This window comes from Bacillus rossius, chromosome 8 (genome assembly GCF_032445375.1).
Source record: "Bacillus rossius redtenbacheri isolate Brsri chromosome 8, Brsri_v3, whole genome shotgun sequence".
Taxonomy (NCBI): Eukaryota; Metazoa; Arthropoda; class Insecta; order Phasmatodea; family Bacillidae; genus Bacillus; species Bacillus rossius.
In genome coordinates, this window is record NC_086336.1 from 22,672,579 (window position 1) to 22,688,140 (window position 15,562).

The window sequence follows — 15,562 nt, forward strand, 5'->3', positions numbered from 1 at the left end:
AACAAATATATAATAAAAAATTTTATATGTAAAAAAAATACAAAAATACATAAGATTCTGGCTTGTACTAGAACTCTATCTTTGCTCAACAATGAGAAGTTCACAAGCCAGCAGAATCTGTTTATGTATTTTTGTTTTTTTTACATTTTAAATTTTTTATTATTTATTAAAAAAAATTTTCCTTGTAATTTTATGATATCAAAGAAAATGTGCGGTGGTTTTCTCCGTGTGCTCCCGATTATTCTTGTTATTTAGTTTGCACATGAAAATTCTTTTCAATATGTCTATGCTTTTCTCCAAGTGCTTCTGGTTATTCCTGACTCCACATCTTATAATTTTCTGCGAATGCTTCTGGTTACGGATGAGAAATTGATCTCTGCATGAAGGAATTTTTTTTACTTAATGAGGCATGTCATTTTATTCAAGGTTACATGTAATAAGTGAATTTCTGCTACTTAATCAACATTTGTAATATTTTTATCAGGTGGAAATTAAAAAAAATATCATTACTCAGTCAAATAATAATCTCTGAGAAATCTAAGAAGCACTGACAGGAAGGACGAACTTCCTTCTCCTTGGAGTCTAGCGAAGCCATCCTTCTTTTGCGATCGTAAGTGAGCATCCCACATCCCGCATAAAAGAACTAATTATTATTTACCTGCAAGTAACATGTGGTGACATCTGTTGTTGAAAAGCAGAACTACTTGCAACAAGTACCTTTGAATGAGATAAATTAATTCTCGCTGATGAAATAATTAAAATATTCTATTTAAGTAATATATTTATTTAAAACTCTTAGTTTGCAACTGGCATTAGTCTCAGTAACTAATATGAATCCTGATTCGGGATTTGTTGCTGTATCAAAACGTCATCACAGTAGATACTGTAGCAAGGTGTTTACCTTGAGAAAGAATGCTAAACGGCATGAGAGAAGCGAGTGTAATTTGGGTCCTTGTCAAAAACCATTTCATTGCAGTCAGTGTCAGAAATCCTTTGGTAGAAGATAATACTTGGATAGACATTGCAAGACCTGTACAATTAAGATGAATAAAGATAACGAAGACTGGGCTACAACATCGTGGAAGAGGAACGAAGGCGAAAAAGCTAATGCTAAAATTACTGATATAGTTCAAGATAATAATTTAAAATTTAAAACAAACGAAGGAAGTTGTAACCACATTAGAAATGAAAATATATTTACTCCAATATCTAGTCATCTCCATGACAATGTTAAAGATGGAGAACCACCTGAAGCTTACAAGGACGTAGACTTTGATGAATCATCTAAAGCGGCCATGATTGAAGATTGTGGTGACACATCTGAGGCTGCATGATTGAGTTCTGTACTGAAGCACCTAAAGCAGGCAAGATCGAAGACTGTGGTGGCGGTCTGAGACCAAAATGATGGAAACTACTTAATAAAATAAATTATCCTGATCCAGTTTGTGATGCTGACATGATTGAAAACTGTAGTGACACATTAGAAGCTGGCATGAACGAAGACTGTGCTGACACATCTAAGGCTGACATGATTGAGTACTGTGCTGAAGCACCAAAAGCATGCAAGAGCGAAGACTGTGATAGTGGCTTGAGACCAAAACGATGGAAACGTCGTAATAAAATAAATTATCCTGATCAAGCTTGTGATAATCACTGGCAAGATGACGAAAGTGACTTTGTGGTTGGTGTTGAAACGATAGACACCAGAGATAATAATATTTATTATAAACATGCAAGAATGATGAAGACAGCAGAAGAGATTGATTATACCTCATGGGAAGATCCTAACATATTGGTTGACAGGCTACGACTACTACATGGATCGCTTTGTGCAGGAAACTATTCGAACATTAAAGAAATATCCTTTATACTCAAAGAACTGAGGGAAGCTGGCTACATAAAATAATGGCTTAAATTAAATGTATGTGTATAAACTTGATGATAAATTAATATATTTTCTTTCCAGATGGTATCCACCATTTATCGAAATCTGATTTCTAAAAAAATTTATAACTGAAAGGTGTAAAAAACGTTACCACTGCCAGTCAAAATGTATACTAATTTAGTCATGTCAGTAATCATGCCAAGTTCGATACAAAAATTTATTGGAATCAGTTAGAACCAATTGAAGATGGTGCTGGTAGAGCATTTAAAGCCTTTTGAAGCATTTGGAGCCTTTTGGAGCTGTTGGAGCCATTTGGAGCATTTAGAGCATTTGTAGGCAATTGTAACATTTAGAGCCTTTTGGAGCATTTGGAGAAGTTGGAGCTGTCTTAAGCATTTGGAGGCTGTTGGAGAATTTGAAACCTTTTTGGAGCTATTAGAGTCATTTGGAGCTGTTGGAGACATTTGGAGCTGTGTGTTAAGCATTTGGAGGCTGTTGGAGCATTTGGAGCCTTTTTGGAGCTTTTGGAGACATTTGGAGCTGTTGGAGCCATTTGGAGCATTTGGAGATGAGTGTTAACCTTTTGGAGGCTGTTTGAGCTGTGTTAAGCATTTGGAGGATGTTGGAGCATTTGGAGCCTTTTGAAGCATTTGGAATATTTTGGAGCTTTTGGAGCCTTTTTGGAGCTGTTGGAGCCATTTGGAGCTGTTGGAGCTGTTGGAGCCTTTTGAAGGATTTGGAGCCATTTGGAGCCAATTGGAATATTTTAGAGCATTTGGAGCCTTTTTGGAGCTGTTGGAGCTGTTGGAGCCTTTTGAAGCATTTGGAGCCATTTGGAGCCATTTGGAATATTTTGGAGCATTTGGACCCTTTTTGGATTTGTTGGAGCTAAGAAGTAGTCGTTGCGCGTCTATGCAGGGCTAAATGTTTATATTGCTGGCTTTCGCAAGTGATTCTGTAGTAGGATAGAAATTGTGTAATAAATATTATGTTTGTAAAAGACTTTGTGGTGTTTTATTTCTCGAACCTTACATTTTTCTGGTACTTAAATTAAAGTTGTTTTGTATCGGCTAGGGATCAAACCAAGGACCTTAGTCGATATAATCAATCGGTATATAGATTACAAATTTATTTAATGAATTTTTAACTTTTTCCCGAATCTCTAGCATTGAAATTACGAATTTACAATATGGCGGTCTTGATGTCTGATAGGATGATGGTAGTAGAGGATTTAGAGTCTCTTTACGAATGTTGAACATGGTTTATTGAAATTATTATTTTTTACATAAAATTAAACATTATTGCATCGATCGGGTATCGAACCGAGGACAGGAATCCATCGAATAAATATGTTAATTAATGAGTGATTTTTTTGATGAATTTTGGAACTTTTCCCGATTTTTTAGCTTAATAATTACGGATTTTCAAGATGGCGGCCAAATTTCCAGATGGCAGGCACCTCAGTAATAAATGATTACTGCACTCTAGCCGGTAAGAATTAAACTAACATGGCGTCAGCGCACTCTAGCCGACGATAAAATGATGATGGCTTCCAGCATCGAAGACAAGATGGTGGACATGACGTCATACTAGGTGACGATATATATGCTTTGAAAAAAAGTGGTGGGTGTCAGTCTGCCTGCAACCACCATTGAGGCAGGAGCCTGTCGCCATTTTTAATTTTATTTGCACTCGTCGGGTTCGAACCGAGGACTCCGAACTCCGTGTCGTAAAAGTACAATTTTTTATAAAAAAATTTATTATTTAATTTTTTTTATAATTTTTATAAAAATTTCATTAAAATCGGATAATAAATAAAAAAGTTAAAGATGGCGACCATAACGAAAATTGTAACGGTGACGTCATCATCCTATATGGCGGACAACACAATGCCGGAATTTTCTAGAAATTTCTTACCGGAGGCTGTAGACATGGATGCTTAAGCCGTTTTTAGGAATTTGGGTTCTTTCTAGGGCAAAACGACTTATGAGGATTTTCGAAATCCTAATTTTTGAATTGTGGAATTTTTTGAGGTTTTTTTGGCGGAATTTTTTTCTACAGAAATGTAAATTTTGGCGATTTTTGTGGATTTTTGGGCAATTTTTGCTCAATTTTGCCCAATTTTGTCGGATTTTGAGGGTCAAAGGTCAATGTCCTACTTGTCCCGTTAAGCTGTGTCCCGTTACACTCATCTAAGATGGCCGCCGTGACGTCAGAGATGTGGCTCGGCACCTCGCACCTCACCCTGGACCCTGTTTCCGGACGCCCATTCCTATACTACTTTTGGCTTATGGTGCTTAATAATCGCATTAAGTATTGTCTTAAGCATGTCATCGCAATTGAAATACCATGATCTCGCAACCACTGTTCCAAGTGTTTTTAGTCAAGTTAGATGGTAGCGATTTTTTTATCTTGACATTGTGATACGGTGTATTGTCTAAAACAACAAAACGTTAGGCCGGAAGTTTGGGTATGAGTTTTTCTTTACCCTATTTTCGTAATTTTGTTAGTTCAAGTTGTAATAGGAGTCTCCTGTAGCTTTATATAGGGACAAAATCATTATCACCACCAAAATGAACCATCATCAATCTTTGTATTTTTCAAACCGTAAGTAAAGTCATCATTCCAGGATTTATGGTTTAAGATATCTTTGTGGACATAGGCCATTGCTGGTTACACTGTATTTCATAAGAAATCCCAGTAACAGACCAAGATGATGAATATACCAAAAACATTAATGTGCAAACAAAAATAAAGCAAGACCAAATCATCATGTAAAAAATAATTAAAGAACATAGAATATTTCTATTTCAATGACGGACACAGTGGTCTATCGGCGACGAAACTGTTGTGACAAGAACAATGAATACAAGAAAAACTAAAAATACACAGTATTGTTGTAGATTAAATGGAAATATTAAGAATCGTTTATGTAGGTGCACGATAGTACTATATTCGTTTCTGAAACTACGCACATACCTGAAATACTCGATTCGCTTCTGTCGTAGTCAGACTTTTTAATCAAAATAAGTCGTTGAGACTTAGTTTTTCGCCACCAAAAACCAAAAGTTTTTAAAAGTTTAGGTACAGTTTTTTTAGCCTTAAAAATTATTATCTTGCACAAATGAGCACTAATGTAGTACTAATATTTTTACAAAGTTTCATTTAGAAATTCTAATGATTGGTTGCAGGCTGAAATTTGGCTGTAAGTAACATAAATTTATCAATAATTTGTGAAAAAAATTATTAGAAAAAGGTGATATTTTCAATGGGTGGTCACCAACGTGACGTCAAATTGGTGACCACCTTACTATAGTTATAAATTTTAATGCAATGCAGCACAAATTTAGTTTACTACGGCACAAATTAGCACAAATTGAGCACATCAGCGCCAGCACCAGAAGTTTCCCTCGTCCACTTCCTTCATCACTTCGGCTTCTAGACATTGGAGAATGTGAGAAGTAAAGAAGTGACGAGACTGACCTTTCCTAGTCTCGTTTTCATCAGAAAGAAGATGCCATCCTGCAGTGAAGATTTAAGGAATGTAAGGTTACACCATAGAAAATTTATTGATAATTTTTAACGTAGTAAATATTATAAGTAATTTTGCAGTGTATTTAGTGTGAGAAAAACGAGATGTATACACAATCATAAATTGTTCAGTTGCTGTATGATGTAGAAAGATCGGAAATCATTTGGAGCAATAATAGATGTTGCAGATAGGTCGAGCGAGTTATCTTGTTTTTGTCACTAGGAAAGACTCAGGGGTACCAACCTGCATTTTTCGTCTCCAAGGGTCGAGCTATAAAGTCTCCCGGTGATTTGTTGTCTCCCAATGTCGGAAGCATTTCCTCTTCTGGTGTCGGTACTTTCTTGATTCCATTTCTTGATTCTGTGTATGTAGAACGTTACTCACTAGATATAGATAATTTGTTACTTGTTGGAAGGCAACGAGTAGGAGTGATCATGCGTCTGTGCTTTTTAGATATTAACTGTGCTTATGATCAATAGTGCAGAACATTTATCTCCGTCATAATCTTTTTTATTCGCTAGGAAGTAGCGAGTGGGAGCATCATAACACACAGTTTCATTTGTTTAGTTAAGAGTTTTATACATAATCATGTGCGCGGAATATAAACTGTAGATTGCTGTTTGGGCACTTCGAGTACGCGTGTATCTTGATGCAAGTCCTGACTTCTTGGGTTACTTTAAAACATTTTCCTCATCACTACATAGTCGCTTCCCGCTGTCTGTCTGTCCCTATGTATGCTTAGATCTTTAAAATTACGCAACGGATTTTGATGTGTTTTTTTTTAATATATGGAGTGATTCAAGAGGAAGGTTTATATGTATAAAACATACATAATATAGAAGAGTATCCCTGATAATTTTAGATGTGTCTAATGCGATGTCGTAAATAAACACATTTTTTGCGCTTACATTGCAAACGCTGGCTGAACCTTACGAGATATATCATGTTGTTGATAATTGTTGATTTTCTTTTGTTTTTAGTCGAACGAATAGTAAGTAAAATATATTTTATTTAATTATCGATAATCGTAATTTAAAGTAAGGTATTTAATTTCAAAAAAGAACTGAATAGAATATTTATCTTTTGTTGTTGATATTTGTTGATTCTCTTTTGTTTTTAGTCAAACGAATAGTAAGTAAAATAGTATAGTTGATGTATTACGGGTGTATTGCATTGCACCCGTGAGAAGCCGGGGCGGGTCGCTAGTAAATGAATAATATGTAAACATCTTATCTCTCAGTGTACGGCATTTGGTGAATTTCGTGAATAGAATGGAAGTCGATTGGAATGGAAATTTGTAAACACGGTGCTACCATCTGTGGAATTCTTTTTTTATTAATTGAGGCAGTAAATATCTAATAAAGGTACAATTTTTGTTATCACAAAGAAAAAGATTCTGTACTTTAACAAATATTCCTTTGGAGACCAGTCGCTAAGATACAGTTTGTAATACTACAGAAATATATTTTAACTCTGTACAACACATGGATATGGTTATTTTTGCATATATTAAATACGTTTTTCGAGTTGATACTGAGTATTTCTTACGGAAATTGGCGCATTATTTTATATTTTGATTGATGTTTAAATCGAGCGTAATGTTTTTGAACCATGGAATGATAATTCATCAATTCTGGTTCATTTTGTTTCATCATGCTTATTATGTGCGCAGTTAATACTGGAAAGCTATTCAGGCAATTGCTTACAAATAAATAACTATTGGAGTTAATGGGACAACACAAAGCATAAATACCCCAGTGAGAATCTGAACCCAGTATAACTGTGAACACTTTTTTATAGGGGTATATTTTTCTATATGTATAAATGTATGTATACGTAAAAATGTAAAAATAATTTTTTTAATTGGATATTTCTGTTCCATTCACAAAAAAAAATACATTACAGACAACTATTCTACTTCGTCAGGATTTTTTATATGTTCAAAAATTGTTTCACAGGAATTTTTTAAGTTATAAACTTACGTTGGCTTTCTTCAATGCGTTCCACTTATTCACTTATTTAACCCTTTCTGGTAGCAAAATTTATGCTTGGCTTCTAGTATACGTACACCCAAATTGCACAAGAAAATGACATTTAAAAGTCACATTTTCGCTTGTACAAAACTGAGTTTTAACCAAAATATAAATCAAACTTCTTGTGGAAATATTTTTTTTTTAAATTATGAAATCCAACTTACAAAATAATTGAAGTTTGAGCTCATCAAAAGCCATACTTTATATTAATGAATCTAACCCAATAACAAAATCAAACATTTGTATTTTTCTAACATAGAATTTATAAGGCATTTCCGATAACAATTATTAGCAACTACATCAAACTAATTTTTATAGTTTGATGCGTAGTTAAGCAATAAATATAATATATACTTTTATACTAACCTTAGGCATACTTATAAGAAGTTATAACTATACCAGTGACGAAAGTGGACCTAAAGGTTTACAAATTGACAAAATTATGGTTTACAATTATTAGAAATCTTCTAAATTGTCACGTAAGTTATTTAGATTTGTACTTCAATTTTATACTTTATACATAATATGGTTTAAATAAACGTTCTGAGCTGAAAATACAAATTACAACAATTTGGTTAAATCTTTAAACTACTTATTGCTTCATGAAACAGGCGTATGTCACGGTTTGTTGAAATATTTAGAAAATTGCAGCATTGTCATTAAAAGATATTTTAGAATGTAACAAAGAATAATATTTTTTATGTAGTGTAATTTTCTTGGGTTGATAATGGACATTATTAGAAATGTAAATGCCAGTACGAGTTTCAAGGCAACATATTTAAACATTACTTTAATAAAGAGATAAAAACTTACTTACGTGCTTCAGAGTGGTTCATGTATTTATAAAAGCAGATAAAAAAAAACATTGACAATATATTCCCACATTTATGAAAATACAATTTACAATATCCTGCTTGTAGCGTATGGGAACTAATATTATTAATGGAATATAAACCTGCAATGACAATGAAAATTTATAAATGGTGACATAATTTTCGTGTGGGGGAATCTGTAAAATCGTTATGAAATAGTCTCTGGTATTAAAATGCTCTCTGGCGTGGTTTCCAATTGTCGTTAGATCATTAACACAAGCAACCATACAGCCCCAAAGTTATTGTGACTTTTAACATATATCTATGTAAGAAACCATGAATGGCAAGAAATCGAGTGTGGCAATTTGAAGAGAATGTATAAACGGTTTGGAAGATCGACCATCTTCGTGTACATGCTTACGATTTTCAGCATATTTCGGTAAATGAGTGATTCCAGCCACAAAAGTTGAATTATAATAAAACCTTCACTTGCATAACCATTGGTGAACATTTGTATGATTCCCAGGGGTCGAGGGGCCCGCGGAAAGATTTTTATCGTTCCCATCTCACAGTTACGATTTTTCAACCGTAGACAGGCCCCCTCAGAGAGGGGCTTTTTGATTCCAAGGGGGAACCCGAACCCTTTCTACCCCTCTCCACTGGGTTCTACGTCTATATACATAACCATATTCATAACACCATAGTTTACAACATTCTTTAATAAAGACTTTTTAATTTCTGTACCAGTTGCGAGAACAAGCTCAAATGGTGATATTCTTATGAGTAAGATAGTGTTAGTTTTCAATCCGTACCCAGGTGGCAGAGAAGTTTATTTATTCTGTTGGAATACGACCAACCTTTCCCTCTTTATAGGCCTATTTAGCTTTTTTGTATTATTCTATGAAAAGTAATCATAAATTATTTCACTGTGGAAGGGTAAAATTTTAATTTTAGAAAGTTTTATTAACAAGAGTTGCATCCGATTGTTTTGTAAATTGAGCCAATTTTTTCGTATTTATTAACTTAATATATATTCATAAATATCTATAACCACACCCTAATAGTTATTTCACTTGTTACACGCAATTAATGGCTTTGCCTTTATGTAGGTTATTACCAATTTTTCACTTTATCACTCGCAGTGCTCTTGTTTTTGTGTTCTTTTTAGCAGAAGTGCTGGCAAACGGATGGAGTCCAATCGAATGGACAACCGTGACCTCGTCGTCTGATTCCCGACCGGACGTCGGCGGCAAAGAGCGCTGTCACCCGTAGACGTGACGATACCCCCGTGATCGGTTCAACCGCCGAAGGACGCGCGTCAGGACGACCTCCTGCTTAGCGCGATGTCCTTCTTGGTTCTGGGTTTCTCGTACTCCCTGCAGTAGAAGTCACTGAACAGGTAGTAGAAGAAGATGGCGTTCGGCAGGGTGAAGAACACCGACCAGCGAGGGAAGCCGCAGTCGTACAACACCAGCTGGGAAGAGTGCAGGAATGCGATGCAAAACTGCGTCTGTGGAAGCAACACGAAAAGACTCTATGACCGTCAAAGACTACGGAGATAGGAACTGTCAGGATATGGCACTGCTCCGACACGATTGAATCATTGGAAAAACCCAAAACGTTGCAAAAATTATGCTTGACCACAATTATGGTTAATAAATATGGATTTTAATTTCCTTCATTAAACAAAACACTTTACGCAATGTTCTGGGCGCTCAACTATCATGGTACTGACCATCTCAGGACAATAAAGTCTTCACACAATATCCATGCATTGGTATTCCCTACCAACAACGCCCAACCGAGAAACCTGTATATGTTTTATTTTTATTTTTAACTAACTCGCTTAAAACATAGTTGTATAATGACCCAAAGTGAAGGAAGTGATTATATCATTTTTTTTTTGAAATATTCGAAAATCTTTTACATTTTAAATATAATATTTATTAAGTGACGAAACAGAATCACCAGCACATAAACCTGAGGATTTCTGGTGAAGCTATTCTCCTTTCTGCCCACAAATTAATATCCATTAAGTAAAGTTGACATTCACACCACGATACAAATGTATTAGCTTTTTTACCCTCTTCATAAAAATATCTAAATAGTTTATGTTCTTTAAAACAAAGTCTACGGTAATTCATTTTAACAATCTGTAGAAAAGGTGTCTTAAGAGTTATAGGCCCACAATCCCTGTGACTCCTATATTACCGCAAGCTACTACCAAATTTAGCGTTCTTATTTTGTTACACGCAATCTCATGCATTCAGTTATAAAGTTAGTTTCTTTATCTATGAAGTAGTGAGTGAATGTTAAGGATGGCATAAATTTCATGTACATGACGGAAAATTCTTATTTTTGTAACAAAATCAAATACGTGTATTAGTCCCGAAGAGGGGTCTAATTAGAGGAAAATAAAAAACAAAAAACATACAAAACAAATTTTTAAATGAAAAACTAAATGTATCATTGCATCCGGGTTAAGACCACGTAAACTTATTTTTTAAATAACTGGAACAAGGGGTAAGAAATAACAGGGTCCCATTTAACAAAGGTAAAAGGAAAGAGCTCTTGTAATTAAAGCTGTTATAAACAAGCATATAAAAAATATTTCTAAAATTGTAACTGACAAGTTTAATGTTTTGGGTGTGTGTGAGTAGTATAGGAATGTAAGTTCTGTAACTGGCTGTGGGTCGAGGATTCCTGATGTGGTCAACAATGTTGGATGTCCTTGAAATGGACCTTGAATTTAACATTGACATTGACAACGGCGGCTATTTTGTTTGTCGCTATTTCTGGTGCAAAATAATCCGCAATCTTGTGATGTCACCTTTGCAATTTCGGTATGGTCACCTCCTTGGAGTCTAGAAACATTGCAATTGTTCTTATGCCCAACACATTAAAAATCCTAAATTATTATAAAATTTTAATGGGAAAAATTTTTAAATTTTAATTAAAAAATGTACGTATGACATGGAGTCCTCGGTTTAAATTCGACGAGGACGTTAGATTAAAATTTGTGACGGAACCTTCTTCCACGGAAGCCACCCGCAGACTGACCTCCCAGCACTAATGCAAAGGCAGATATTATGTCAGTTGGTACGATATCATGGCCGCCATATGGTTTTCAGTAATCGATAGCAGGAGCGCTAGCATACACAACATCTGCCAAAGTATGTTGTCACCATAACAGTTTATTTTTTCTCCACTAGAGTGCAATAATCATTTATTGCTAGGTGCCCGCCATTTTGTAAGACATCATAGCAGCCATTTTGAAAATTTGTTTATTATTAAGTTAGAAAATTGTAAAAAAGACCAAATTTGATAAAAAAATAATGGCTTATTAATATAGTAACTAATTCGACCACCTTTAGTCGATCCTTGACTAATGCAAAACATATAATTTATTTAAAATTACCAAAAAATTAAAAGTTCGAGAGATAAAACTTCAAAATATAAATAAATTTTAACACATAATTTTTATTCACTAAAAAAACAAAAAAAAAAACAAGAAAATTAATAGCATTTCTAATTTTCTGAATCTCCTATCAACGAATTTAATCTAGGTGGGAAGCCCCACCACTTGACGTAGCATTGACCGTTTCTTCGTTTGAGAATCTTCTCCACCAAATATACCAAACGTAGAAGCCGACACATTGTGTTTCAAATCCGTCAGATAGTAGGTCCTAGGCTCCGATTCGCGAACGTGGGTCACAAGGAAAAGTTAGGGACTCCAATTCGCAATGAATCCTTACTCGAAGGCATCTTTCAGCTTGGAGATCCGCACAATTTCACCGACGTTAGCTTTAGGCTTTCGTGAATCTTTCTTCTTCGTGTTGGAAAACACTGTTCGAAGCAAGTGAACGACTTTACGTCTTTGGGCTTAATTTTCGTGGTAGAAGAACCATGGAATCGTAATCAATTATTAATTATTTGCTGCAAAATATCCAGCCACTTTTAATTTCCGTCACCCTTTAACTGTCGCCAAAACTTGGTGGGAAAAGTTTGGTGAACCCTTTTGACAACCGAGGCTTTGAAATTACTAAATGTAATGTAATATTTCAAAGCCTTGAATATCACATTGTAGAAAACTTTGCCGAGATATGTTTGCAGGTGCGACGGTACCCATCCATCACGTAAAATGTCTGTCATGGCTTTGGTTACGTCGATTGCATTCTTACATTTCTGAGGTCTTCCCCAAGAGAACTTACATATACACAGCGATGACTGTAAACATATATTTTAAACATTTATTAATCCGTGAATATGGTATCATTTCAACAAGGTCCGCCTTAATAAATCATCAAGTCCATGCACTACGACTTTGTGCCAAATGTATTTTTGCCTAGCAGGAGCTTGAAGTTCGCGAGCGATTCCAGTTCAACTCGTATGTAGCCGGCTTCCCTCAGATCTTCGAGTATGGAGACTATTTTGTTGATGTGTGAATAGTTTCCTTAACCAAACGAAGCAAGTAAAAGTCTTAACCGTAGACCAATTTATTTGGGTCGTCCCAATACACATAGTCAAAGTTCTGACCACTTTCTTGCTTTTTTAAACATTCACCATTCACTGCTAGTTTACTAAAGAGATTGGCGAGAATATAAATTTATTAATGATCTTCGTCTTTATATATGCTATTTTCCGGAACGTTAACGCAAAGTTGTGCATGAGTTAGTTCGAGAAGTTTCTCGTATTTTGCCAATCTTGGGGCCTTTAGGTTCCCTGAGAAAAACGAATTCATACATACCTGGAGTCCCATGTGTTTTTTTACTCATATATACATACAATATTTTCTGCTAGAATAAATATATTTCTTAAGCACCCATTATTTTTTCAGTACACTTCATATGTCGTGTCGTTATTCCGACTCTTGAAAGGTCTCAAGATTCTGTCCGCATTTCCGTAATTTTCTCATGTGTATATACACTGTAGTCGTAAAGTTCTCTTCTTCTAGAGACGGTTCATGTTTCCTCTTCTTTGCATTAGGCATTTTTCCTTGACACTGATGGTTGGTTCTTCTTTATTTTTAAATTTGTCGAGACACGGACTAGTGATTGGTTTAATTTTATTTTCTTTTTCCATTTCATGTGAATGTCTGGCTCTTCAAGCAAGTAGATATTTTTAACGAACAGTCTCTACAGCATGATGAAGGTCGCTGGCCAGGTCTGACATTGTACTGGCTGAAAAAAATTTGCAAGACTTTCTTCCAAACCTTTTTTATTCATTCGCAGAAACTTTTTCCCTGTGGTTAGAAAGATCTGTTTTCGTTGAAAGGTGGTTATTGTTCCATACAGACTACGTTGAAAAGACCTCAAATCGTAATATCTTTGCGCATTCGATAATTATATAATGATGCAAATTCATGAATCAGAGGCTTCCATGCGCTGATCGATGGCTAGCAGATACTATATTAATTCGTTTTCGTACTTTCTACTTTTTGAGCCAGTAGACAAATGTATTTCAGGATGTTGGCGTCGTGAGACTAAAGATCAGTATGTATGTCATTCACGACTGCTACGACCACATTTCGAAATGCTATGTCTCGGGTTTTGACGATAAACTGACCGAAGCCTTATTTTTTACCTGGCTTTATATATGTAGGGGCCAGTCTTTGACAATAACTAGGAATCTGTGCTCATTTTTCCAGCACAAGGAACACATGTCTTTGAATTCTTGAAAAGTCATGTCGGTTTTACGTGATCGTATGAGGGTGACATAAATTAAGTTCATCCATTCGAAACAGCAAGATCACATTCGCAATTTCTCGTAGCAAATGATTCTGAATTCGACTGTAGGTGTGACACAGGTAAATTCAGTCTTCTTTTGCATGTTTGCTCATATAAAAGTACTATTGTATTATGCTTTGCATTTCACTCACGCCATTGTCGAAGACCATCACTGAATTGGGTCGTGCTTTATTAAGAGGCAGCACATATGGATTATCGGTAAATGTAAAATACTCCAGGCCTTCCACCGATTGTAGAATCGTAGCTAGAAGCTGGTACGTTGGCTCTTACAATGTCTTTAAATAGAGGTAGACATTTTTGAACCGAAGACCATTCGGTTACTCCAGTAGACCCAGTAGAACACATATTTTGCCGCAGTTCGATGGGCCTACCATAATTTATCATATGGTATATGGTAATAAAAAGCCATCTCGCGATTCGCGCTCTCTGGATTTGTCATCTTGCGTGATGCGCACGGGCAAAAATCCTTCTTCCTTGATGACTTGCATGTTAATGACAAAATTATATAAAAACGAACGTACTTATACATTCGTTTAGTTGCGCGTAATGCCTTGAAGAGGTAAGAAGAAAAAACACTTCCATGCAGGACTTGTAAACACGCTGATAGATAATCTGCCTTTCGAGCTACACATTCCAGGCTACAGATTTGTGGTCCAGTAACGAAACTGGCCAAACGTCTCTCAAGTCGACATGGGCATTAATTCTCTCGACGAGAAGTGAAGCCGCACAATATTGCATATTCCCTAAAAAAGAATCTGAAATCAAGACACCGAACAGATAAGATAGTGGCACAGGAAGCCAAATATATAAGTAAATCACTAGACACAGGAATTATAGAATAAATCATTTCATGGGGCATATCCAAAATCATTAAAGCCAAGACCAAATTAGGAATGGGGGCTTGTCGAACCAAGCCCTGCAAGACCAAGAGAAATAACGTGTGCAGGCATGCAAAAAGCCAAGCAAAAAGACAGACTCGTGACACGAAGATAAACGGTGGATTTTTACCGCTAATTTTACCTACATTGGTCGTACTTGTGATATAGTGCGGGCAGTCAACACTTCCAAGAATGATCACAAGCAATTTGAGGAAGCATGCCATCATAGAAGCCATTGCAATGGGTAAAGAAACGGCGCAGGAATTTACTTATGACCCCACAAATTAGGTCGAGGCATGAGAAAGAAACAAGTAAAAAATGTTTCTTTGAATTCTCTGCCGTAACGCCCACTCACCAATATTTATATAGATTTAATAAAGTACCCTCGAAAAATGAAAATACCAAACTTGGAGACATTTTGTTGTAAGACATATTACACAGCAAGCTAAAGACTCGTGAGTGTGCCACTATTAATTTAGATGGGTCTATAGGTCGTGGCACACGCTTAATAGAATATGTAAAGTCTGGGGAAAAAAAGGCCGAGTACTTCGACAGTTTCGTTAATTTGAGACCTCCGCCAAAACTTACACGGTACCTACTTGACCCAATGCTTTACTTCAATTTCGTTACCGGACAGTTACCTAACCAAACAAACTGCGGACACTTGTGTCTCAC

General features: G+C 35.6%; 1 protein-coding gene across 4 annotated transcripts in view; it reads right to left on the minus strand.

Annotated features, from left to right (window-relative positions):
- Positions 1 to 6,511: 6,511 nt before the first annotated feature.
- Positions 6,512 to 15,562, minus strand: part of LOC134535582 (very long chain fatty acid elongase 7) — a 105,297-nt gene continuing 96,246 nt past the window's right edge. For all 4 annotated transcript variants that reach the window (XM_063374791.1, XM_063374794.1, XM_063374793.1 and 1 more), the window contains exon 7: positions 6,512 to 9,772. In XM_063374791.1, coding sequence (XP_063230861.1) covers positions 9,581 to 9,772 — 192 coding nt within the window. In that variant the 3' untranslated portion in view covers positions 6,512 to 9,580. The remainder of the gene's footprint in view (positions 9,773 to 15,562) is intronic.